Source organism: Canis lupus, chromosome 1 (genome assembly GCF_048164855.1).
Source record: "Canis lupus baileyi chromosome 1, mCanLup2.hap1, whole genome shotgun sequence".
NCBI classification, from domain to species: Eukaryota; Metazoa; Chordata; class Mammalia; order Carnivora; family Canidae; genus Canis; species Canis lupus.
This window is the reverse complement of record NC_132838.1, coordinates 107,323,749-107,345,035: the sequence shown is the minus strand read 5'-3', so window position 1 is coordinate 107,345,035 and position 21,287 is coordinate 107,323,749. Positions and strand designations below refer to the sequence as shown.

Genomic DNA, 21,287 nt, shown 5'->3' with positions numbered 1-21,287 from the left:
GAGTGAGACAAAGCGGAGTGGGAAGCCCAAGAACCTGGGGTTCGGAGCAGAGAAGCTGCTTAGAACTCGGGAAGCCAATGATGGCGAAATCAGGCCGAGGAGAAAAAGACTGAGGACCGGGGATCGAACGGAGGGAGAGGATTGGATGCTGGGCTTCGAGGGGGCGGGGATAGAACGCAGAGGGTTGGAAAGGGGCGGGGATAAAACCAGAGACTCGAATACCCGGCAAGGCACACGCGAGGAGGCAGAAATCGGGGTTCCTGGATGTTGGATAATCGGGGGCGACCAGGAGCTCCGGAGGCCCGACGACCAGGTCGTGGACTCGTCGCACTGGGATTGGACAGATGCAAGTGGGAAACTTGGGTCTGGCGCTCTAAATCGAGGGTGGGGGGTGTGCTCGGGCTTGGTCTCCAGGATCCGATCGGCGGACCTCTGACTCAGCGTGGTAAGTATCGGAGGGGCCCGAGCTCCTGCGGGGCCTGCAGGCCTGTGGTTTGGGGTGGGCGTGCGGGCCTCTCCATCACTTGTCCTCGAAGCTCGCATCGGCTCCCAGCCTCAGCATCCCTGGCCGGGAGGCATGCGCGGTAGGGCGCTCCCTCCCCCACCCCTTCCAGCCCCTGGCGCGGGGGAGGGGACGCCGGGCCACTCTAGAGCGGATGAATTTATAGACATTGCCACCACCACCCCCGCTCCTCCCCCTCCAATCCCACCCCCACCCCATCCCTCCTCCTCGCCCTGGCATGGGAAACGGAAATGGGGCGGACCGTGCCAACGTCCGGCAGGTGTTCGTTACAAATGGGTCTCGGGACTAATGTTTTTCTCTAGACCCTGCAACTCAACCCTGGACCAGTTTCCGCCCCCAACCCTGAATCTTGAAAATCCTTCATGGGGAGGGGCGCACTGCCTTGAACCTCGTTCTCAGCAGAGCCGCAAAAGGGATTAACGCGAGTTGTCCCTCCTGCCTCTATGCGTTCACAGAGGTCCCCAGTTGATGTCCCTCCAACACCGGAGTCTCTGGCCGAGTCCTTCAAGAACCCTCAGGTGGTTGGGAAAGGGTGAGCCGCAGTCCTATATTCCCGGGTCTGTAGGAGGAGGGGCTTGGGGGCCCGGACTCCTGGGTCTGAGGCTGGGGACCTGGTAGTGACCCTCCCTCCACCTCCCAGGGCTCTAGCGTGACATGGCTGAGGCGCACCAGGCCGTGGGCTTCCGACCCTCGCTGACCTCGGACGGGGCCGAAGTGGAGCTCAGTGCCCCCGTGTTGCAGGAGATCTACCTCTCCGGACTGCGCTCCTGGAAAAGGCACCTCTCCCGCTTCTGGGTGAGGAGGGCCACGGCTTGGTTTCCTTCCAGGATCCAGTTGCCAGAGCTTCTGGGTTCTCCGAGGCTCACTGGGGAACCCTCAACCTCACCTACTGGGAACATCTACTCACCTCCTACACCACTTTCTGCACCACTTCCTTTTTCCTCACACCCCCAAACCCAATTTCTAGAATCTAGACCCCTGATGCCATGGTGCTCCCTCCTCTCACCCTTTACTTCTGTCGCCAGGTTCTAAACTAGGTGCTCCTCCTATCAGAACACTGTGATCTGATCAAGATCTTGGTCAGGCCACACCCCAGTCCTGAAGGGTCCTTCTTCCCCCTAGCGGGCACCCCTGGATCTGGGGGCCGCCTCCCTGCCCTTGCTTCTGAATCCCCCACACCCTCTCCAGTATGCGGTGCAGCGTCCTTGTGGTTCTGAGACGTGAACCAACAAATCTCTGTATCTGCACTTCTCCATCACTTACAAACCCTGCAGTCCCAGTCTGGGCTCATTGTCCTTGTTCTAGAATCCCCATGCCTACCCTGAGGTCACCAGTTCTGGAACTCCGGCACTGCATACATCGGGAGCCTCCCTGTTGGGTCACATCCTATCTGCTAACACAAGTCTTGAGCCCTTGTGGGGTTAGCCAAGACTGACTTTGGATCCTGGCTCTGCCACTTACTAGCTGTGTAGCCTTGGGCAAGTGTGTCTTTCTGAGCCTCAATTTCCCCACATGTCAAACGGGGGTGATGATAACACCTCCCTCAGGACAGTCACGAGGATTAGATGAATTCTTACATGTAAGCGCTGAGCGAACTGTCCATGTCAAGTGCAGAGTGTTAGCTTTTGATAATACTTTTCTTTTTAAAAAAAAAAAAAAGATTTATTTATTTATTTATTCATGAGAGAGAGAGAGAGAGAGGCAGAAGGAGAAGCAGGCTCCATGCCGGGAGCCTGATGCGGCACTCGATCCCGGGACTCCAGGATCACGCCCTGGGCCAAAGGCAGGCGCTAAACCGCTGAGCCACCCAGGGATCCCCAATAATACTGTTCTTTATTCATTAACCAGATATCTATGGGACATTTTTTTTTAAGATTTTATTTATTTGTTCATGAGAGACACACAGAGAGAGGCAGCGACAGAGGCAGAGGGAGAGGCAGGCTTCCTGCGGGGAACCCAATGCGGGACTTAATCCCAGGACCCAAGGATCACGCCCTGAGCCAAAGGCAGATGCTCAACCACTGAGCCACCCAGGCGCCCCTATGGGCCATTTATTAAGGGCTTGCCACTACTTGGACAGGGCAGGGAGCAAGACAGCCAGGGTTCTGCCCTCATGGAACTCTGGATTTAGCCGGAGGAGAAGGCAATGAAGGAGACGCATAAGCAAGATGCTGAGTATGTCAGATCATGTGACATGTGCCATGGGAGAACAGTAAAGCCGCCAGGAAGAGGGAGCATGGGGGCGTTGTGGGTGGCCCCATTATTTAATCTGAAGCTGAGACGTTTGAGCCGGCTGGATTGAACCTCCGTAGCCTTGCGAGTTGTTAAAACAGAGAGATATCTGTTCCAGTGGATAATAACCACTACCCCAAACCCCCAACGAGCTTCTTCTTTAGAAACATATATGTTTATTTATTTGAGAGAGATCGAGAGAGTACGATGCGGGAGTGGGAGGGTGGCAGGGAGAGGCAGAGGAGAAGCAGATTCCAGGCTGAGCAGGGAGCCTGACTCGGGGCTCCATCCCAAGACCCTGAGATCAAGACGTGAGCCAAAGTCAGATGCTTAATAGACTGAGCCACCCAGGCACCCCTCTTTTTTTAAGATTTTATTTTTAAGTAATCTCTACACTTGATATGGGACTCGAACCCATAACCCCAAGATCAAGAGTCACATGCTCTACTGACTGAGCCAGCCAGGTGTCATGTTCCACCCCACCCCCACCCCCGCAAAGAGCTTCTTTGGCCCTGCCCCTGGAATCCTCTGGGCCTCAGGCTAATACATCAATTAAAACATTACCATGTAGCCATTAATCTGTGGTTAAATATATAAATACACATATACATACACGGGTAAATATGTATATGTTTATTAAATTAAGATATAGTTTCATAAAAAATGCACAGGTTTTTAAAATGTACAATCCTTGAATTTTGACAATACCTGTGTAACCCGGCAGCCCAGGTGGCTCAGCGGTTTAGTGCCGCCTTCCGCCCAGGGTGTGATCCTGGAGTTCTGGGATCAAGTCCCACGTCGGGCTCCCTGCATGGAGCCTGCTTCTCCCTCTGCCTGTGTCACTGCCTCTCTCTCTCTCTGTGTCTCTCATGAATAGAAAGATAAAATCTTAAAAAAAAAAAAAAAAAAAAACCTGTGTAACCAGCTTCCTATCCATACAGCATGACCACTGTTCTAGAATGTTCCTTTGAGCCGTTTACGAGGGAGCACCCCCCCACTCAGGGCAACCACTGTTCTGATTTCTATGCTTGAAGGTGGATTTTGACTATTTGTTGAATATTGCATTGTTGAATATTTTGACCCTTAGTTTTGAGTCAAAACCCAAAACCCTTCTCATAGTCAGATGTCCCCTAGGTGTGGTGGCCCCCACCAGACCTTCTCGTTCATATTAATCGATCATTGTATTAATGATCATTCTTGCCTTTCTGTAATATAACCAACTCTCTATCTATTGGACACCTGATGCTCTTAGGTCCTTCCTCTTCCATTCTGGGATCCTGGGGGCCACCCCGAAGTTGTGGCTCCTGGAACTCAGTCCTAGGGTGAGGGCTATGCCCTCAGCAACCACAGAGCTGAAATTCTGTAGTTTCTTCATTTGACAGTCCCTCCCTCAAGGGATATCCATGACAGTCCCTCCCTCAAGGGATTGTGGTAAGCATTAGTTGTTTTAGTAGAAGGCCTGACTCACAGAAGTGACCAGTCCAATACTGCTGCTTCTATGGTCCTGGAGGCGGTTCCACATAGGTGCTGGGTGCCCCCCAGGCATGTTCTTAACTTCTCTGAGTTTCTGCTCCCTCCTTTCTAAAGTCACATTAGGTAACATTTAGTGTGTCCTAGGTTCTATACTTACCAGGCCCTTTAAATCTATTGCTTGTTATTGACTCTTGATCTCACGGTCATGAGTTTGAACCCCACATTGGGTGTAGAGATTACTCAAAAATAAAAGCTTTTAAAAATAAAAAAATCAGGGCACCTGGGTGGCTCAGTGGTTGAGCCTTTGGCTCACTACCTTTGGCTCAGGTTGTGATCCCAGGGTCCTGGGATCAAGTCCCGCATGAGGCTCCCCATGGGGAGCCTGACGTGGGACTCGATCCTCCGTCTCTAGGATCATGCCCTGGGCTGAAGGTGGCGAGCCATCGGGGCTTCCCTAAATAAAATCTTTAGACAAAAAATTAAAAAAATAAATCTATTGGCCATCTGATCCTTGTTATAGCCTCCTAAGGTAGACATATTATTAATCCCACTTTATAGATGAAGGAAGAGGCCCAGAGAGGTGCTTCCATTTTCTTAAGGTCACACAGCTGCTAAGAGGCAGAACTAGAGGCAGAGCTAGAATGAGCAGTGTGGCTGTGGGAGCCCATGTTCATGCCTGCTAGCCTGGGCTGCTTTTCTAGAACGTGGTCCCAGGACCTATGCCATGGGGCTGTCGTAAACTACGTGCAGTGGGGTCATTTGAGCCAAGCGTGTGGCACAGCATCCATGTGGATTGTTCATCAGCAGGAGGTCAGAGTATTTCCTGAGACGGTTTCCAAATGAATGAGATACAGCAGACCCCAGAGTGTGGAGCCTTGCAGCACATCCTATTGCATTAGGGTTCCAGAGGCATCTGGATGATTTCAGGGATTGAGAGTGGACCCACTGTGGCTTTGGATACATTCAAGCTTCTTGTCTTCTCAGTGTCTTCACCCATGTGATAGGCACAATGGTTTTCTTTTTTTTTTTTTTTATTAAAGATTTTATTTATTCATGAAAGACACAGAGAGAGGCAGAGACATAGACAGGGGGAGAAGCATGATCCCTGCAAGAAGCCCAATGTGGGATTCGATTCCAGGACCCCAGGATCACGACCTGAGCTGAACTATTTTTTTTTTCTTAAGATTTTATTTATTTATTCATGATAGTCACAGAGAGAGAGAGAGAGGCAGAGACACAGGCAGAGGGAGAAGCAGGCTCCATGCACCGGGAGCCCGATGTGGGATTCGATCCCGGGTCTCCAGGATCGCGCCCTGGGCCAAAGGCAGGCGCCAAACCGCTGCGCCACCCAGGGATCCCTGAACTATTTTTTTAAATTTTTTTTTTTGAGCCGAACTATTGAGCCACCCAGGTGCCCTGGCACGATGATATTTACTACTATCTTCCTGAGTTACAGGGCAATGAGATGAGTTATTGATGCACCTGATCCTTGGGAAGTGCTCTGGAGACATTTCCTGTTATTATGAAGCCCCTGTTCTACTACAATCCAGAGCACCAGATAAAGGAATTGATCGTTCCTTTTTTTTTTTTTTTTTTTTAATTTATGATAGTCACACAGAGAGAGAGAGAGAGGCAGAGACATAGGAAGAGACATAGGCAGAGACATAGGCAGAGGGAGAAGCAGGCTCCATGCACCGGGAACCCGACGTGGGATTCGATCCCGGGTCTCCAGGATCGTGCCCTGGGCCAAAGGCAGGCGCTAAACCGCTGCGCCACCCAGGGATCCCCTGATCGTTCCTTTTATTTATTTTTTTTTTATTTTTTTATTTTTTTTGATCGTTCCTTTTAAAAAGAAATAATAATCAACGAAAGAACCATGTTTGCCAGTAAGTTTTTCTTGCCAAACCAAAGAAAGACTGTCCAGTAAATAAATCCCAAGAAGCAGAGTAGCAATAGAAAAGATCGTCATAATAATGTTTATTGAGCACCTACTGTGTGCCAGGCTCTGAGCTATGCAATTCGTCCTCCACCCCTGTGCCCCCTTTGCTTTATTTTTCTCCACAGTCTCTATTGCCATCTGTCACATGACCCTAAGCCTTTTTCTTAGTAGCTATTGTCTCTGTCCCCCAGGAGAACAGAAATCTTGTTGTCTTGTCACTGCTGTAATTGCAATTGGCATTTGTGGAAGTATTTTCTCTCTCTCTAACTTTTTATTTATTTGATACAGAGAGAGAGAGCACAAGCAGGGAGAGCAGGAGAGGGAGGAGCCGACTCCCCGCTGAGCAGGGAGCTTGATGAGGGACTCGATCCCAGGACCTCTGGCTCATGACCTTAGCCAAAGGCAGATGCTCACCAGCTGAGCCACCCAGGTGTCTGGAAGGACATTTTCTCATCTGACCCTCGGTGACAGCCCTATGAGCCCAGTATTGAAATTGTTCCCATTCTACAGATGAGGAAACTGAGACACTTGTTTGTGGTCACTTAGCTTTTTAGTGACAGAGTAGAGATTTAAAGCCTGGGGCTCCAGAGTCCGAACTCAAAACTGGATCTCTGAGGCTTTCTTGTTTGTTAACCTTGGGAAAAAGAGAGAACGTGGTTTCTTGAGCTCTGATGGTGGTAAGCAAATAACAAAGCTCATCTCATGCTGTCTGTGTGACCTTGAACCTAAGTGTTTTCTTTTGTAAAATGAGATCGCCTAAGTACCTACCTCACAGGGTCGTCGGGAGGATTTTAAGAGTTCATCCTTCTAGATGGCGCTTGGTCATGGGCCTTGGTTAAGCGTTAGTTATGTCCATGGCACTTGCCTGTGAGTCTGATTAATAGCCCAAGACTTTCCTTCATTCCATGACCATGTAGTTCTAGAAGGCCCCCCAAGTTCCAGACCCTGCTGTATATGGGGAATCATTTTGCCCGAGAGTAACCTCCTCCAGGGAACCCTCCCTGACTCCTTCAATTTGAGCAACCTGGCTTCATTGGGTTCCTGTGCCTTGTTTTATGTCCATGAGCACTTCACTTCATTCTTGACTGACTTCCCCCATCCTAAGGGCAGGACACAGCTCTGTCTGGTCCCCACTGGGTCTTGAGCACCCAGCTCAGGGTTCAGCACACACTGGGTGCTCTGTCAATATCTAAGAACAGTGCTCAGCAGAGGGATAATTGATTGAATGAGTGCCCTTTCCTTCCCACAGAATGACTTTCTCACTGGTGTGTTCCCTGCCAGCCCCCTCAGCTGGCTCTTCCTCTTCAGTGCAATCCAGCTCGCCTGGTTCCTCCAGCTGGATCCTTCCCTAGGACTCATGGAGAAGATTAAAGAGTTGCTGCCAGACTGGTGAGCTTCCCCATTTGAGCCCAGTAACCTCCCTTATTCTTCTCCTTTCACCCAGCGAGTTTTTCTATCAGGGTGTTGTGGCTGCTAAGGAATAGTAACCTCTGGGAATTATTTTTGGTCAGATTAATAAAGGTACAGCGTGAGTAACATGGAGGTGATTTCTTCCCTTCTTGCTAAGTGGGATGCTGACAAGCTAGAAAATGTCCGGATAGGGTTAGAGTGCCCTGGCAAAAGTAGAAGCTCTGCTGGGCTCCAGTTGTGTAGTCTCAGGCAAAAGACTTCACCATTCCCTTGTCGGTCTTCATTTATAAAATATAGGTAATAATAATTGCTTCCTAGGGTGTTTGGAAGAATTAAACAAGAGCATGCACATGGAAGGGCACCTGGCTGGTTCAGTAGGTGGAGCATGTGACTCTTGATCTCAGAATCGTGAGTGTGAGCCTCACGTTGGGCATGGAGACTGGATACATACATAAATAATATCCTTAAAAAAAAAAAGAACACATGCACATGATCCATTTGGTACAGTGCCAGGAGGTTACTAATTGGGAATGGTTGTATTATTATGATTGGCATTTGGGGGCAAGGTTGGAAGCCAGGTGCAGGTGAAGGGACAGGTTCTAGTGGTTCTAATTCTTGGCTTAGTCTTTCTGGGGAAGAAGGTTCAGATTTTGTACAGACAGTCCCAAAGGGCAGACCTAGGATCCGAGGTAGGAATTTCCAGGAAGGCTAGATATACCCAAGTCTACAGAGGGGAAGTAACGCTCCCCAAGTCTTCCTGGTGGGCTTTGCTTGCATGTCTGGTTGCCATTTTGCAAACATGGTCATCTATTGTAGTTTTTGAACAGCAAGTCCTAAACTTGACTGGATTAGCCACCTGAGAGGCTCCTTAAAACACAGATGGCTGGACCCCACCCCAAGAGATTCTGTCTTAGTAGGTCTGGGTGGTGCCTGGGGATTTGCATTTCCAACCAGCTTCCAGGCAGTACTGATGCTGCTGGGCCAAGGGCCACACTTTGCAAACCACTGCCTTAGAGTAGAATTTGATTTCTAGGAGAGAAAAGTAGGTGTCCTTTCAAAAAATTTAAATAAAATAAAATACCAGCTCCCACTTGTGAAGTACCTACTGATTTTAGGAGCTTGGGGTCCTCACGCACCCAGGGAAGGAGGGGAGGCACAGACAGAGGATCCATGCCCACTTTACAAATGAAGACATCGGATATCTATGATTGACTCCAATTCTAGGTTTGCCCCCCATCAAAAGGCCAGGGTCAGAGAATGTTAGGAAGAGCAGGGGCTGGGTGGGGCTGGAGGGGAGGCCAGGAGACCCAGGCCTGTCCTCTCTTTCACTCCCAGGGGTGGACAGCACCACAGGCTTCGGGGAGTCCTGGCAGCGGCGCTGTTCGCTTCGTGTCTGTGGGGAGCCCTGATCTTCACCCTTCACGTGGCCCTAAGGCTCCTTCTGTCCTACCATGGCTGGCTCCTTGAGCCCCACGGAGCCATGTCCTCGCCCACCAAGACCTGGCTGGTATGTGGGGGGCAGAGCCCTCTCTGCTCTGCCCTCCGGGGACCCACTTCTGGCTCTGCTTCCCTCCGGCTTCCACCTACGACCTTTCATGGGTCTCTATCCCCCTCTCCCCGGGACCCTGCCCACCTCTCTGGTCTCTATTCCACCTCCTGGGTTTCTGCCCCCGCCCCCGCTTTCCCTGGGTCTCTATCCCATTCTCTCTGTGGGTTGCCACACAGCTCCCCGACCCCAGCCAGGGGTGTAACGACCCACTAATTCCCCACCCCCCAGGCCCTGGTCCGCATCTTCTCCGGCCGCAAAACAATGCTCTTCAGTTACCAGCGCTCGCTGCCACGCCAGCCCGTGCCCTCCGTGCAGGACACCGTGCGCAAGGTGGGCCTGCCAGGTACCTCCGCCTGGGGCGCTGGGGGCGGCCGGTGGCGGGCGGGGGCGTCAGCTACCCTCTTCTCCTTGCCCCTCAGTACCTGGAATCTGTGCGGCCCATCCTCTCCGACGAGGACTTCGACTGGACGTCCGTCCTAGCGCAGGAATTCTTGAGGCTGCAGGCGTCGCTGTTGCAGTGGTACCTGCAGCTCAAGTCCTGGTGGGCTTCCAATTACGTGAGTCCCGGGCCCTGAACGCCGAGGTTCCGAGCCCTCCTTCCTAACCTGGAGGTCTACGCCCCGCCCCCCGCCCCGCCCCCTATCGTTTAAACCCAACCCCCAGATACTCCAGCTTGCTGCTCCAGCTCTCGCATACTCTGAACCCCAACCCGCGTGTGCCTGCATTTTGAGCCTCCCCGCCCCCACCTCCAGCTCCGACACTCGGAGCCTGACTTCAATCACCTAAGCTCCGCCTCCAGGGCCTGCCCACACCCGCAGCCCCGCCCCCACGCCTCCAGGATTGGAACCAGAATTCCAGGATTCATCCAACATTTCCGCCCTCCCCTGGCAGGAGGCAAAAAACATTTTGCGCCTCCGCCCCCAGAGTAGCTCTTGTTCTACCCCCTCCCCCCCTCCCCCCCCCCCCCCCCCCCCCCCGCCTTCTGCTCAAGGGCACCTCCCCCAGATGGGCTTCTACTCTGAGTTCAGGAGCCAGGCCTTTGGTAGTACTCTGACTTGGAGTTTCTTGCACAGAGCAAGGCAGCAATTCACCCAAACCAGGGCTAACAGGCCTCCGGTTCGGTAGGAAGTCCTAAATAGCCGTCAGGCAGCGTGGGATGAGGTGGAGGTAGCGATGAAGAGACAGGGTGGTGTGAGCGTCCGGAGGGTGGGATCGCCTGCGGACACAGTCATTGGATGAGAGGATTAGGGTTCCAGGAGGAGAAATTATTAGGGTTGAGCCCTGAGGGTTGGACAGAACTTGAACCTGTCTGGTTAGTAGGAGGGAATGGGGTGGGCAGAGGTGAGGAAGTAAGAAGGTTGTAGGGCACGGGCTGGGAAGCAGGAGGGTGATCCTCAGGGGGAGGTGATGGTGGAGAGGCCTGAACTCCAGCTGAGGACCCTGGACTCTTCTCGGGGTGCCAAGGAGCCATGGGAGGATTCTGAACAGGGGAGGGTCAGGATCCCCTGTGGTGTCAGGGAGACACTGGAGGCCAGGAGGTTGGAGAGGATGCTAGGGTGAGGATCTAGGGGAAAGGATGAGGCCTTGCAGGGGAATTGGGACCAAGGGAAGGAGGCAGAGTCAGGGGGCAGGAGGGTGGGGCTGGGACTACCAGGCTGGGGGTGGGGAGATGGCAGGATGGCATTCACAGGCCTTAACTGATATTGGGAGGTGGGGGACTGCCAGGCTCTCCCTAAGATGGGGAAAAGGGGAGCATCCCTGAGGGGAAGGCACTGAGCTTGGGGGGTGCCGGGAAGATGCCCTGGAGCAGCTGGACATCTGAGTGAGGGCTCAGGAAAGAGGCCTCGGTGACAGGAAATGGGACCTTTAGCTACAGAAGGAAATTGAAACATTGGACTTGGAAGGGAAGCAGATCTGGGACACAGCCCCAAGGGGCAGCAGCATGGAAAGGTCAGTCAGACAAGCTCCGTGGAGGGGACTGAGTCATGTCTGAAGGGGTAGGAGAGAAGCCAGGCCTTAGTTTTTAAATTTTTTTCCCTTCAAGCTGTTGGAGCAGATTCTTGGTTTTGTGTGTGTGTGTGTGTGTGTGATTGTTTTTCCCAAAGATTGTATTTATTTGAAAGAGAGAGAGAGCACGAGCAGGGTGAGAAGCAGACTCCCTGCTGAGCAGGGAGCCAGACACAGGGCTCAAACACAGGACTCCGAGATCATGACCTGAGCCAAAGGCTGATGTTTAACTGACTGAGCCACCCAAGCACACCTGTTGGACCAGATTCTGTGCTAATACACATGTACACGTGTGCACAGACACACACAATGTATATATTTCATTGTACATCTAGGGCACTGCCAATTATAATATACTCCATTATCTTATGCACAACAAAGAAAAAGAAAATGAACACCAACTAAAGTCTGACACAGGGCTTCCTTAATACAGATTTTTTTTTTAATTTTTATTTATTTGTGATAGTCACAGAGAGAGAGAGAGAATGAGGCAGAGACACAGGCAGAGGGAGAAGCAGGCTCCATGCACCGGGAGCCCGATGTGGGATTCGATCCCGGGTCTCCAGGATCGCGCCCTGGGCCAAAGGCAGGCGCCAAACCGCTGCGCCACCCAGGGATCCCTTATTACAGATTTTTTATCTATATTTTTTAATTGTTATATGAATTTTATTTATATATATAATTTTAAATGATATAACATAATATGCTTGTACATTTTATAATTTATAGAAACATATTTAATATATCATAAAGTATATAGAACATATAGATGTACATATAATTTTTATTGTGGTAAAATGGACATCATGTAAAATTTACCATTTTAACCATTTTTAAGTACGCAATTCGGTGGTATTAAGTACATCTGCAATGCCATGGAACCATCATGACAGTCTGTTTCCAGAACTTTTTCATCATCCCAAACAGAAACTCTGTACCTATGAGGGAAACACATCCCCATTTCCACTTCCCCGAAGTGCCAGGTAACTTCTAGTCTACTCACTACCTTTAGGAATTTACCTATTTTAGATTTTTCATATAAGTAGAATCATACACGATGTGTCCTTTTGTGTCTGGCTCATTTCATCTGGCATAATGTTTTCAGGGTCCATCCATGGTGTAGCACACATTAGATTTTCATTCCTTTTTCTTTTTTAAAGATTATTTATCTATTTATTCATGAGAGACACAGAGAGAGAGGCAGAGACACTGGCAGAGGGAGAAGCAGGCCCCCCACAAGGAGCCTGAGGCAGAACTCGATCCTGGACCCCGGGATCACGCTCTGAGCTGAAAGCAGATGCTCAACCACTGAGCCACCAAGGCGTCCCTCTTTCCTTTTTCTACTAACATTCCATTGCAGGGACACCTGGCTGGCTCAGTTGGTGGAGAAAGAGACTCTTGATCTCACGGTTCTGAGTTCAAGCTCCATGTTGGGTGTAGAAATTACTTAAAAATAAAATCTTAGGGAGCCTGGGTGGCTCAGTCAGTTAAGTGTCTGCGTTGGCTCAGGTCATGATCCCAGAGTCGTCTGCTTCTCCCTCTGCCTCCCCACGCCCGCTCATTCTTGCAGTTGCTTGCTTGTGCTCTCTCTCTGAAATAAATAAATAAAATCTTAAAAAAATAAAATATTCTTTAAAAACCCATTCTATTGGATGGATAGACCACATTTTGGTTGTCCATCTATCTATTGATGGACACTTGGGTCTTGCTGGTATTTTTTGAAATCTCATATGAGATCATTTCACATATCTTATTGTGCACCTAGCTTTTTCCATTTAGCTACATGACTTGGTGCTCGCTCCTTCTGTGTCAGTGGTACAGATGTCCCTTGTTCTTGAACAGCTTCGTAGTAATCCAGGACATGAGTGTTAGTGAGGTTTAGCTAACTGATCCCCAACTGATGGACTTCTAGGTTACTGCTAGTTACCGATCATGATGGCCTCCTTCATTGAACTCTACCCTCCCTGTTTGACACAGTAGAGTCTTTGGGGTCTTGCCACTCTTGCTGTCCCTGCCAACCCCCCTTGGCCCTAGCTGCCCCAGCCATGTCTTTCTGTCCCACTCCTAGGTCAGTGACTGGTGGGAAGAATTTGTGTACCTGCGCTCCCGGCACTCGCTGATGGTGAACAGCAACTATTATATGATGGTGAGAGGGGGAGAATGGGACTAGGAGCTGGGCAGGGGCTGAGTTCAAAGCTCCCCAGATTTAGGGTTGGGATGTCTTTGTGAGAAGTGGGGTTTAGGGTCAGTGACTCAAATCAGAGTTTTATTCATGCTGCCACTTGTTGGGGGTCATGATTTGTGTTTGGGGTCAGTGCCCCCATCAGGGGCAAGCCTAACCCCAGGCATTCCCCTCGCCTGGCCGCCAGGACTTCCTGTACGTCACTCCCACACCAGTGCAGGCTGCTCGTGCTGGGAACGCAGTCCATGCCCTCCTCCTCTACCGCCACCGCCTGAACCGCCAGGAGATCCTGCCTGTAAGATGGGCCCCCCAGCCCCCCACTGGGCTGGGGCCGTGGGCTGGGGACATGGGCTCTGGTCCTGTGGCCATACGGCCATGTTGGTCCTGGGAGGCAGTGTTCTCCTGAGCCCATGGTCTCTTGTAGACTTTGCTGATGGGAATGAGGCCCTTATGCTCTGCCCAGTATGAGAAGATATTCAATACCACACGCATTCCCGGCATCCAAAAAGGTGAGATTCCTCTTGCGTCCTCACTGACAGAGGTGTAACAGTGTAGTAGGTGAGAACATGTTCTCCTGTTTGAACCCCAGCTCCATCGCTCCCTAGCTGTGTGACATTGGGTAAGTTACTACCCTCTCTGAGCCTTGGTTTCCTCATCTCTAAAATGGGATAATAAGGGTGCATAGGGTGGTGAGGATTAAATGAGTGTTTAGAGGGCACCTGGGTGGCTCAGTCGTTGAGCATCTGCCTTTGGCTCAGGTTGTGATCCCAGGGTCCTGGGATCGAGTCCCACATCTCCCTCTGCCTAGGTAGATAGATAGATAGATAGATAGATAAATAAATAAATAAATAAATATTTAGAACAGTGCAAGCCATACAGGAAGTATGGTTCTTATTATCTAATAATAAGTAATAAATGATTCTTATTCTTTTTTAAAAGATTTTAAAAATTATTTTAGAGAGAGAGTGCACGTGTGCATGTGCTAGCTGGGGGGAAGAGCAGGGGTGGTGAGGGAGAGGGAAGGAGTCCCAAGCAGACTCCCTGCCCAATGTAGAGCAGGGAGCAGCTGGATCCCACGACACTGAGATCACAACCTGAGTCGAAACCAAGACTCAGACACTTAACCAACTGACCCACCCAGGTACCCCTAAATGGTTCTAATTTTTATTTTTATGATGTGTCTGACCTTCCTGCCCTCTGCACTCTGCCCACCCCACCTCTAGATCACATCCGCCACCTGCGTGACAGCCGACATGTGGCCGTCTTCCACCGAGGCCGATTCTTCCGCGTGGGGACCCACTCCCAAAGTGGCCTGCTCTCCCCGAGGGCCTTGGAGCAGCAGTTCCAGCGAATCCTGGATGACCCGTCCCCCGCCTGCCCCCAGGAGGAGCATCTGGCGGCCTTGACTGCGGCTCCCAGGTGAGAAGAGGAGGTCAGGGGACCCAGAGGCCCAGGCAGCCTCAAGAGGCTGGGGAAGAGCAAAGTGTGTGGGGGGGTGGATGGAGTCTGGGCAGGGTGCAGGGCCAGCCTGAGCTCAGGCACATCCCCCGATAGGGACGTGTGGGCCCAGGTGCGGAGTTCCCTGAAGGTCCAGGCTGAGGATGCCCTGGAGGCCGTGGAAGGAGCTGCCTTCTTTGTATCACTGGACTCAGAGCCTGCAGGGCTCACCAGAGAGGACCCTGCTGCTTCACTGGATGCTTATGCCCGCGCCCTACTGGCTGGCAGGGGCCATGACCGGTGAGCCAGCCCCTGAACTTGAACCTCACCCTGGCCTGGTGACCCCAGAACCTAGTATCTAGACCTAGGACTCTGGACACTAGACAAGCAGACCCTGGACCCCAGACCTGGGGCATCCTCCGGTCTAAGGACCCCTTCAATCTGAGGACCCCCACCCAATGCCTTGAGACCCAGGGACCTCTAACACAGAGAGCTTCTGGGTCCCAGGGTCTGGCATCCCTGGGACCCCAGGTCACCGAACCTAGACACCAAAGACCTAGAGTCCCAAAGCCAAAAGCCCAAGCCCAGGGACCTTAGGCCCAGAACCACAGAATCCTTAGATTTTAATGTAGGCTCCCTAAACCCAGAACCCCATACCTGGGGCTTCCCATCTAGAGAGCCTCAGACAACTTTCTAGATGCACACCAGGCATCAACTGTAATTTCTGAGGTTCCCAGGAAAGATCCCCTAACCTCTTAGCTCCTTGTGAGCCTTGAACCTTTCTTGGCATGTTCTCTCAAAATCTTCCAATTTCCCAAGCCCTAGACATGTCTCAGAAACCATCTAGACCACCTGATGGAGAGCCCCCCCTGTCTTAGGGAGTTCCACACCATCCTTGATTCCACAAAGATCTGCCCACCCTGACACTCCTGCAAGTCCTACAAAGACTACCCAAGTTCCATCCTGGCCCTGGCTCTTTGGCGACCACTTTGAATTCTCCCCCTGCAGCTGGTTTGACAAATCCTTCACTCTAATTGTCTTCTCCAATGGGAAGCTGGGCCTCAGCGTGGAGCACTCATGGGCTGACTGCCCCATCTCAGGACACATGTGGGAGGTAGGATAGCCAGCCCACCCCCACCCTGGGGACCATCAGCCCCATTTCCAAAGACCTTCCCCTCCAGGGCCTCACACTCAGCAGGAAGACAGAGGGGACGCCTGGATAGCTCAGTGGTTGAGCATCTGCCTTTGGCTCAGGTCGTGATCCTGGGGTCCTGGGATCAAGTCCTGCATTGGGCTCCCTGCAGGGAGCCTGCTTCTCCCTCTGCCTTTCTCTGTGTCTCTCATGAATAAATAAAATCAAAAAGAAAAAGAAAGAAAGAAAGAAAGAAAGAAAGAAAGAAAGAAAGAAAGAAAGAAAGAAAGAAAGAAAGAAAGAAAGAAAAGAAAAGCTCAGAAACAGGCAGAGACTGGACTGGAATCACCCAGCAAGGAAAAGGGAATCTGGGATTATGACCTTCTTTTGATGAATGGGCCGTTGGGGCTCAGAGAAGGGAAGTGATCTGCCCAGAGTCACGGCGCCAGGTGTTGCAGAGCAAGAATATGATCCTAGAATGCTCTGAGACCAGAATGGAGGCCTTTCCACCACATCACACTGAATCAGAATGATCTTCCAGCTCTGGCTTGCTGTGTGACCTTGGGCAAGTTCCTCCCCTCTGAGATGAAAAAGTTGGGTTTCTTTTATCTGTAAACTGCCATCCAATCCTGAGAACTCTAGCATCTCTTTTTTCTCTATTTTATTTAATTCCTAAATCATAGGGGGTGGTGTCCATACCCTATGAGGTTCCCACTCTTTCATGGCATTACATAAGGCATTGGATGGAGCCAAGGGTGGGATCTGGAGAAGTGGAGGCCCCTTTCAGATTTTAGGAGCATCCCCTGGGATTAAGCAATGACTCTTCTGTGCCTATTTCTCGTTTGTAAAATGGGAGAATTTCCCCTTTGATTATATTGGTAGAGGAAACCATCAATTCAGTTGAACTTGAGACTCTTCAGACCCTTCTTGTCCACATAGGGTCTCTGCCCATCAACTTTGAATGAAGAGATATCACGTAGAATATGATAGAGAGGGGATCCCTGGGTGGCTCGCGGTGGTTTAGCGCCTGCCTTTGGCCCGGGGCATGATCCTGGAGTCCCGGGATCAAGTCCCACTTCGGGCTCCCTGCGTGGAGCCTGCTTCTCCCTCTGCCTGTGTGTGTGTCTCTCTCATGAATAAATAAATAAAATCTTAAAAAAAAAAAAAGAATATGATAGAGATCACTGGAAACTCCAAGGCACCAAGCGGGGGAGGTTCTTCTTCAGATAAGTTTCTAACATTGCAATGGGGATATGGATCCCTTCTTCCTAAGTGATTATGAGAATTAAATGGAAGGCTGCCGGGTAGCACACGTGCTCCATCAGTGCTGATTTAAAATATTGAACCACCAGCAGGGTGTGGGCACCACCCCCCAATCAGAATGGAGGTCACCCTTCCATTCTGGAGACTCATGCTGTGCACAGCTCTATCTCTCCCATCTCAGGATCCTGGTGGGGGCGGGGGGATGGTGGTGGTGGGGTGTCTTGGGAAGGCTGGAATAGCTGTGGGTGACTTTGTCTACCAGTCAGAAGTAAAATGTCAGTAAGCACCCGCAGCATATTAGTATCAATCCTGCTCTCCATGAACTTGAACCTGAGAACACACCTGTGAACATCAGAGGTTTCTGTTTCTTTTTTTTTTTTTTAAGATTTTATTTATTTATTCATGAGAGACACACAGAGAGAGGCAGAGACACAGGCAGAGGGAGAAGCAGGCTCCCTATGGGGAGCCTGATACAAGACTCGATCCCAGGACCCTGGGATCACGACCTAAGCCAAAGGCAGATGCTCAATCACTGAGCCAACCAGGTGTCCCAAGAGGTTTCTGTTTCTTAAGGACTGTCCCCTTTGCCCCCAGCCCCAGAAACGACTTATGAAAAGAAGTCCCTGGTTAGAGGGCCCTCAGCCCAGAGGGAGGAAGGGACTCTGACAGCCTCTGTTTGTGCACAGTTCACTCTGGCCACAGAATGTTTTCAGCTGGGCTACTCTGCAGACGGCCACTGCAAGGGGCATCCTGATCCCTCGCTGCCCCAGCCCCAGCGGCTATACTGGCACCTTCCAGAAAAGGTGAGATCGGGCTCTGGGGCCTCTTCTCCAAGTCCCCAGACCTTCCTGGCTCTGACTCTAAATTCATCCCCACCTCCAAACTCAATTCCACCCCAGCCCCAACTCTAACCTTACCCCGCCCATCCCCGCCAGTCCCATTCTCAATCCCAACCCCATCCCCAACCCCAGTCCCACAGTGACCCCCACCAAAAATCCAGCCCTGCAGCTACATGTTCATTTCTGTCCTCATTTCCACATTCCACCCCTACCCTGATTCAATTCCCACCTCCACTTCCAGCCCCACTCCCGACTCTCACCCTACCCTATCTGTAACCCCAGCCATCCCTCCCTCCCTCCCTCCTCCTCTGGCAGATCCATCTGTCCATCTCTCTAGCCCTGAGGGGAGCCAAGACCCTGTCTGGAAACATCGATTGCCACGTCTTCCCCTTCTCCCATTTTGGCAAGAGCTTCATCAAACGCTGCCACCTCTCTTCAGACAGCTTCGTCCAGATGGCCTTGCAGCTGGCCCACTTCCGGGTCAGTTGGGTCCCTTGACCTCAGCCCCTTGCCAGAACTTTGGTTCTCCTGGGCCTGCCCTGTCAGTCCCTTTAAGAACTCTTCTTGGTTATGCCTTTGTGGGTTCTGCCATCTTGATTTCTCTCCCAACCACATGTTCCCTGAGCAGGAAGAGGTGGGAGGTCCACAGAGGTGGGTCAAGTGTGGGAATATTTCCAGAGACCAGCTGACAGGCTCCTCCCTTCCTTGTCCCCCAGGACAGGGGTCAATTCTGCCTGACTTATGAGTCGACCATGACTCGCTTGTTCTTGGAAGGCCGGACAGAGACGGTGCGATCTTGCACGAGGGAGGCCTGCAACTTTGTGAGAGCCATGGAGGACAAAGAAAAAACAGTGGGTGTAGGCCTCGTTTGAGGCTTTGGTCATTTCCACATACTCGTTCCTACATTTGCAAATATTTTTGGAGCACCTTCTGAGGACCAGGCCCTCTGATGGGTGTTATGGACAAAGGAGGAACCAGACCTGGTCTATGACCTCAAGAAACTCTCTGGTGGGGAGAGGCGGAGATATTTCAGCATAGTGCGACGGATGCTTTAATGGGGGTCAACCAGGGTACTGGGGGAGCACCCATCAGGGATCCTTGGTTCTCCAATGTAGCTCTCTTAGATTATTTAACCTCTATGTGACCTTGTGACTTCCATTTGTACCCTTCCATGGATTCCCCATATAACCTCTCAGCTCAGAAACCCCCTAGGACACCTTTCCCTCTCACCCTACCTATAGTGGTTTAATGGAAGGAGTTGGGGCCCTAGATCAGACAGTCTCACCTGGGGACCCACTTGATTCTGCTTTGCTGTGTGACCCTGGGCAAGTGACTTCCTTCCCTGAGCCTGTTTCCCCTCTGTAAAATAGAGTCCATATCTCTGCCTTGCAGGGATTTTGCAAGCTGGGTTGAAGCCAGGGGTGTGACAAGCCCCAGCAGTAAGCCCACTTCCTGTCTTTCCATGACCTGTGACCACCCCGGGGGACCCCAGGAACCCCAGCGCCGCGCACTATTCCGCCTGGCGGTGGAAAAGCACCAGTCTCTGCTGAAAGCTGCGATGAGCGGACAGGGAGTGGACCGTCACCTCTTCGCGCTCTACATCGTGTCCCAATTTCTCCACCTGCGGTCACCCTTTCTGGACCAGGTTGGGGTGCAGAGAAAGGGTTAGAGAGGGAAGAGGGGAACCATGGGAGAAGGGTACTTCTCAACCAGGAGAGAGAGGTTGGCAAAGGGAGTTATTAGAGGAGTTGGGGGAGGCCGGAGTGGTGCTGGGGCAAGAGAGGGAGGGGGTGGCGAGGGAAAAGAGGTAGGGAGCACGGAAGGAGGCGGAGTCGGGGAGACAACCGGGACGTGGTTAGAGAAAGGGGCGTGGTCAGGAGAAGCCGAGAGGGGAGACGGAGGTGTAGTCCGAAAGGAGGCGAGCAGAGGCGCGGGGGTCAGGAAGATGATGGGGCGCGGTCAGGGGAGGGGGCGTGGTCAGGGAAGCGGAGAGGGTGTGGTCAAAGAAATGGGCGTGGTCAGGGAGAAGCAGAGAAGAGGTGTGGTCAGAAAGGAGGAGACGCAGACGGACCGGTGTCAGGGAGGGACCCGCAGAGAGACCCAGTAGTTTAGAGGAAATGGGCCGTCGGAAGGGGCCGGGGCTGCGCGGAGCTGAACCACGGAGGCGGGGACTGGCGGGTCTTCATTGCGTACTTGACCATCCTGTCTGTCAGGTTCACTCAGAGCAGTGGCAGCTGGCCACCAGCCAGATCCCTGTTCAGCAAATCCACCTGTTTGACGTCCACAATTACCCCGACTATGTTTCCTCCGGGGGTGGATTCGGGCCGGTGAGTGGAACTGGGCCTGATCCCGCCTCCGTGGGCCTTCGGGCCTGAGAGAGGAGGGCGTGGGGGGTCTGCGCTCTGGCTGAGAGGGGTTGAGGGGCACTGGAGGCTATTTACTTCCCTTCACTCTGCTCATCTCCAGGCCGATGATCATGGTTACGGCGTTTCGTACATTTTCATGGGGGATGACACCATCACCTTCCACATCTCCAGCAAAAAGTCAAGCACAAAAACGGTGAGATAGACTTGCACACACCTCCCTGTAGGACCTCCTCCCTCAGGACCCAGGGGTCTAGAATCCTAGCTCCCTGCTGTCCCATGATCCAGGAATCCCAGTCCCCAGCCCCCTCCTCCCTCAGACCAAGACATCAGGGATGTCAGCCCTCCTGATTTTCAGCACTGAGGAGCCCCTCCCCCAGGTTCTCCTAGACATACCTATTTTTCCTTCTAGGACTCCCATCGACTGGGGCAGCATATTGAGGATGCACTGTTGGACGTGGCCTCCCTGTTTCAGGAGGGGCAGCGTCTTAAGCCCAGGTGCGGAGGATTACAGGAGGAGGACTTGGGGCACAGGTGTGGTTCTCTCCCCTGCCACACTAGGGGCTCCAGGGCACCCACAAAATCCACCAACTTTTGACCCCTTCCTGCAGGGAGCTGGTCTCCCCATGAACTAGGGAGAGGGTCATTACAACTGGGCTGATGCAGAACAGAGGCAGCCTGTTTGGGTTTGGGAATCCCACATCTGGGCCAATAAAGATATATAAGCTAGGTATATGGTGTTTGCTGTGCTGTTGTGCTGGGCAGGGGTGGGAGAAGTGAGGATCAGGGTGAAGGAGGAGAAAAGTTCCCCTCCATCCCCAGACCCAACTGTGAATTGTCAGTTACAGTTGATTTCAGCTACAGCCCCCAATCAAGCCCCTTCTACTGCATTCCTAGCTCCAGTCACACCAAACCCAACCGTCCAAGGCCAACCCCAA

The 21,287-nt window shown here is 51.9% G+C and overlaps 1 protein-coding gene across 5 annotated transcripts; it reads left to right on the top strand.

The window, feature by feature from the left end:
• Positions 1–192: 192 nt before the first annotated feature.
• On the top strand, positions 193–21,082 carry CPT1C (carnitine palmitoyltransferase 1C). 5 transcript variants are annotated; one of them, XM_072771199.1, is made up of 20 exons: positions 193–445; positions 979–1,041; positions 1,164–1,318; positions 7,417–7,556; positions 8,913–9,084; positions 9,355–9,456; positions 9,546–9,683; positions 13,202–13,279; positions 13,503–13,610; positions 13,740–13,824; positions 14,539–14,734; positions 14,870–15,052; positions 15,761–15,866; positions 17,834–17,950; positions 18,302–18,466; positions 18,703–18,837; positions 19,479–19,631; positions 20,200–20,313; positions 20,453–20,545; positions 20,762–21,082. In XM_072771199.1, exons 3-20 carry the CDS (start codon positions 1,178–1,180, stop codon positions 20,945–20,947), a joined length of 2,412 nt encoding a protein of 803 aa, XP_072627300.1. In that variant the 5' UTR covers positions 193–445; positions 979–1,041; positions 1,164–1,177; the 3' UTR covers positions 20,948–21,082. The 5 variants fall into 5 exon arrangements, with proteins under 5 accessions (XP_072627300.1, XP_072627294.1, XP_072627304.1 ...); XM_072771193.1 differs by having other exon boundaries at positions 979–1,055; XM_072771198.1 differs by having other exon boundaries at positions 210–313; positions 979–1,055.
• The last annotated feature ends 205 nt before the right edge of the window (positions 21,083–21,287 follow it).

Bases quoted from the DNA above. Each gene is read 5' to 3' on its own strand.
- CPT1C (XM_072771199.1), top strand. From the start codon at position 1,178: ATGGCTGAGGCGCACCAGGCCGTGGGCTTCCGACCCTCGCTGACCTCG. The intron at 7,557-8,912 runs GTGAGCTTCCCC...TTTCACTCCCAG, and splicing joins AAAGAGTTGCTGCCAGACTG to GGGTGGACAGCACCACAGGC. The intron at 15,053-15,760 runs GTGAGCCAGCCC...CTCCCCCTGCAG, and splicing joins GCTGGCAGGGGCCATGACCG to CTGGTTTGACAAATCCTTCA.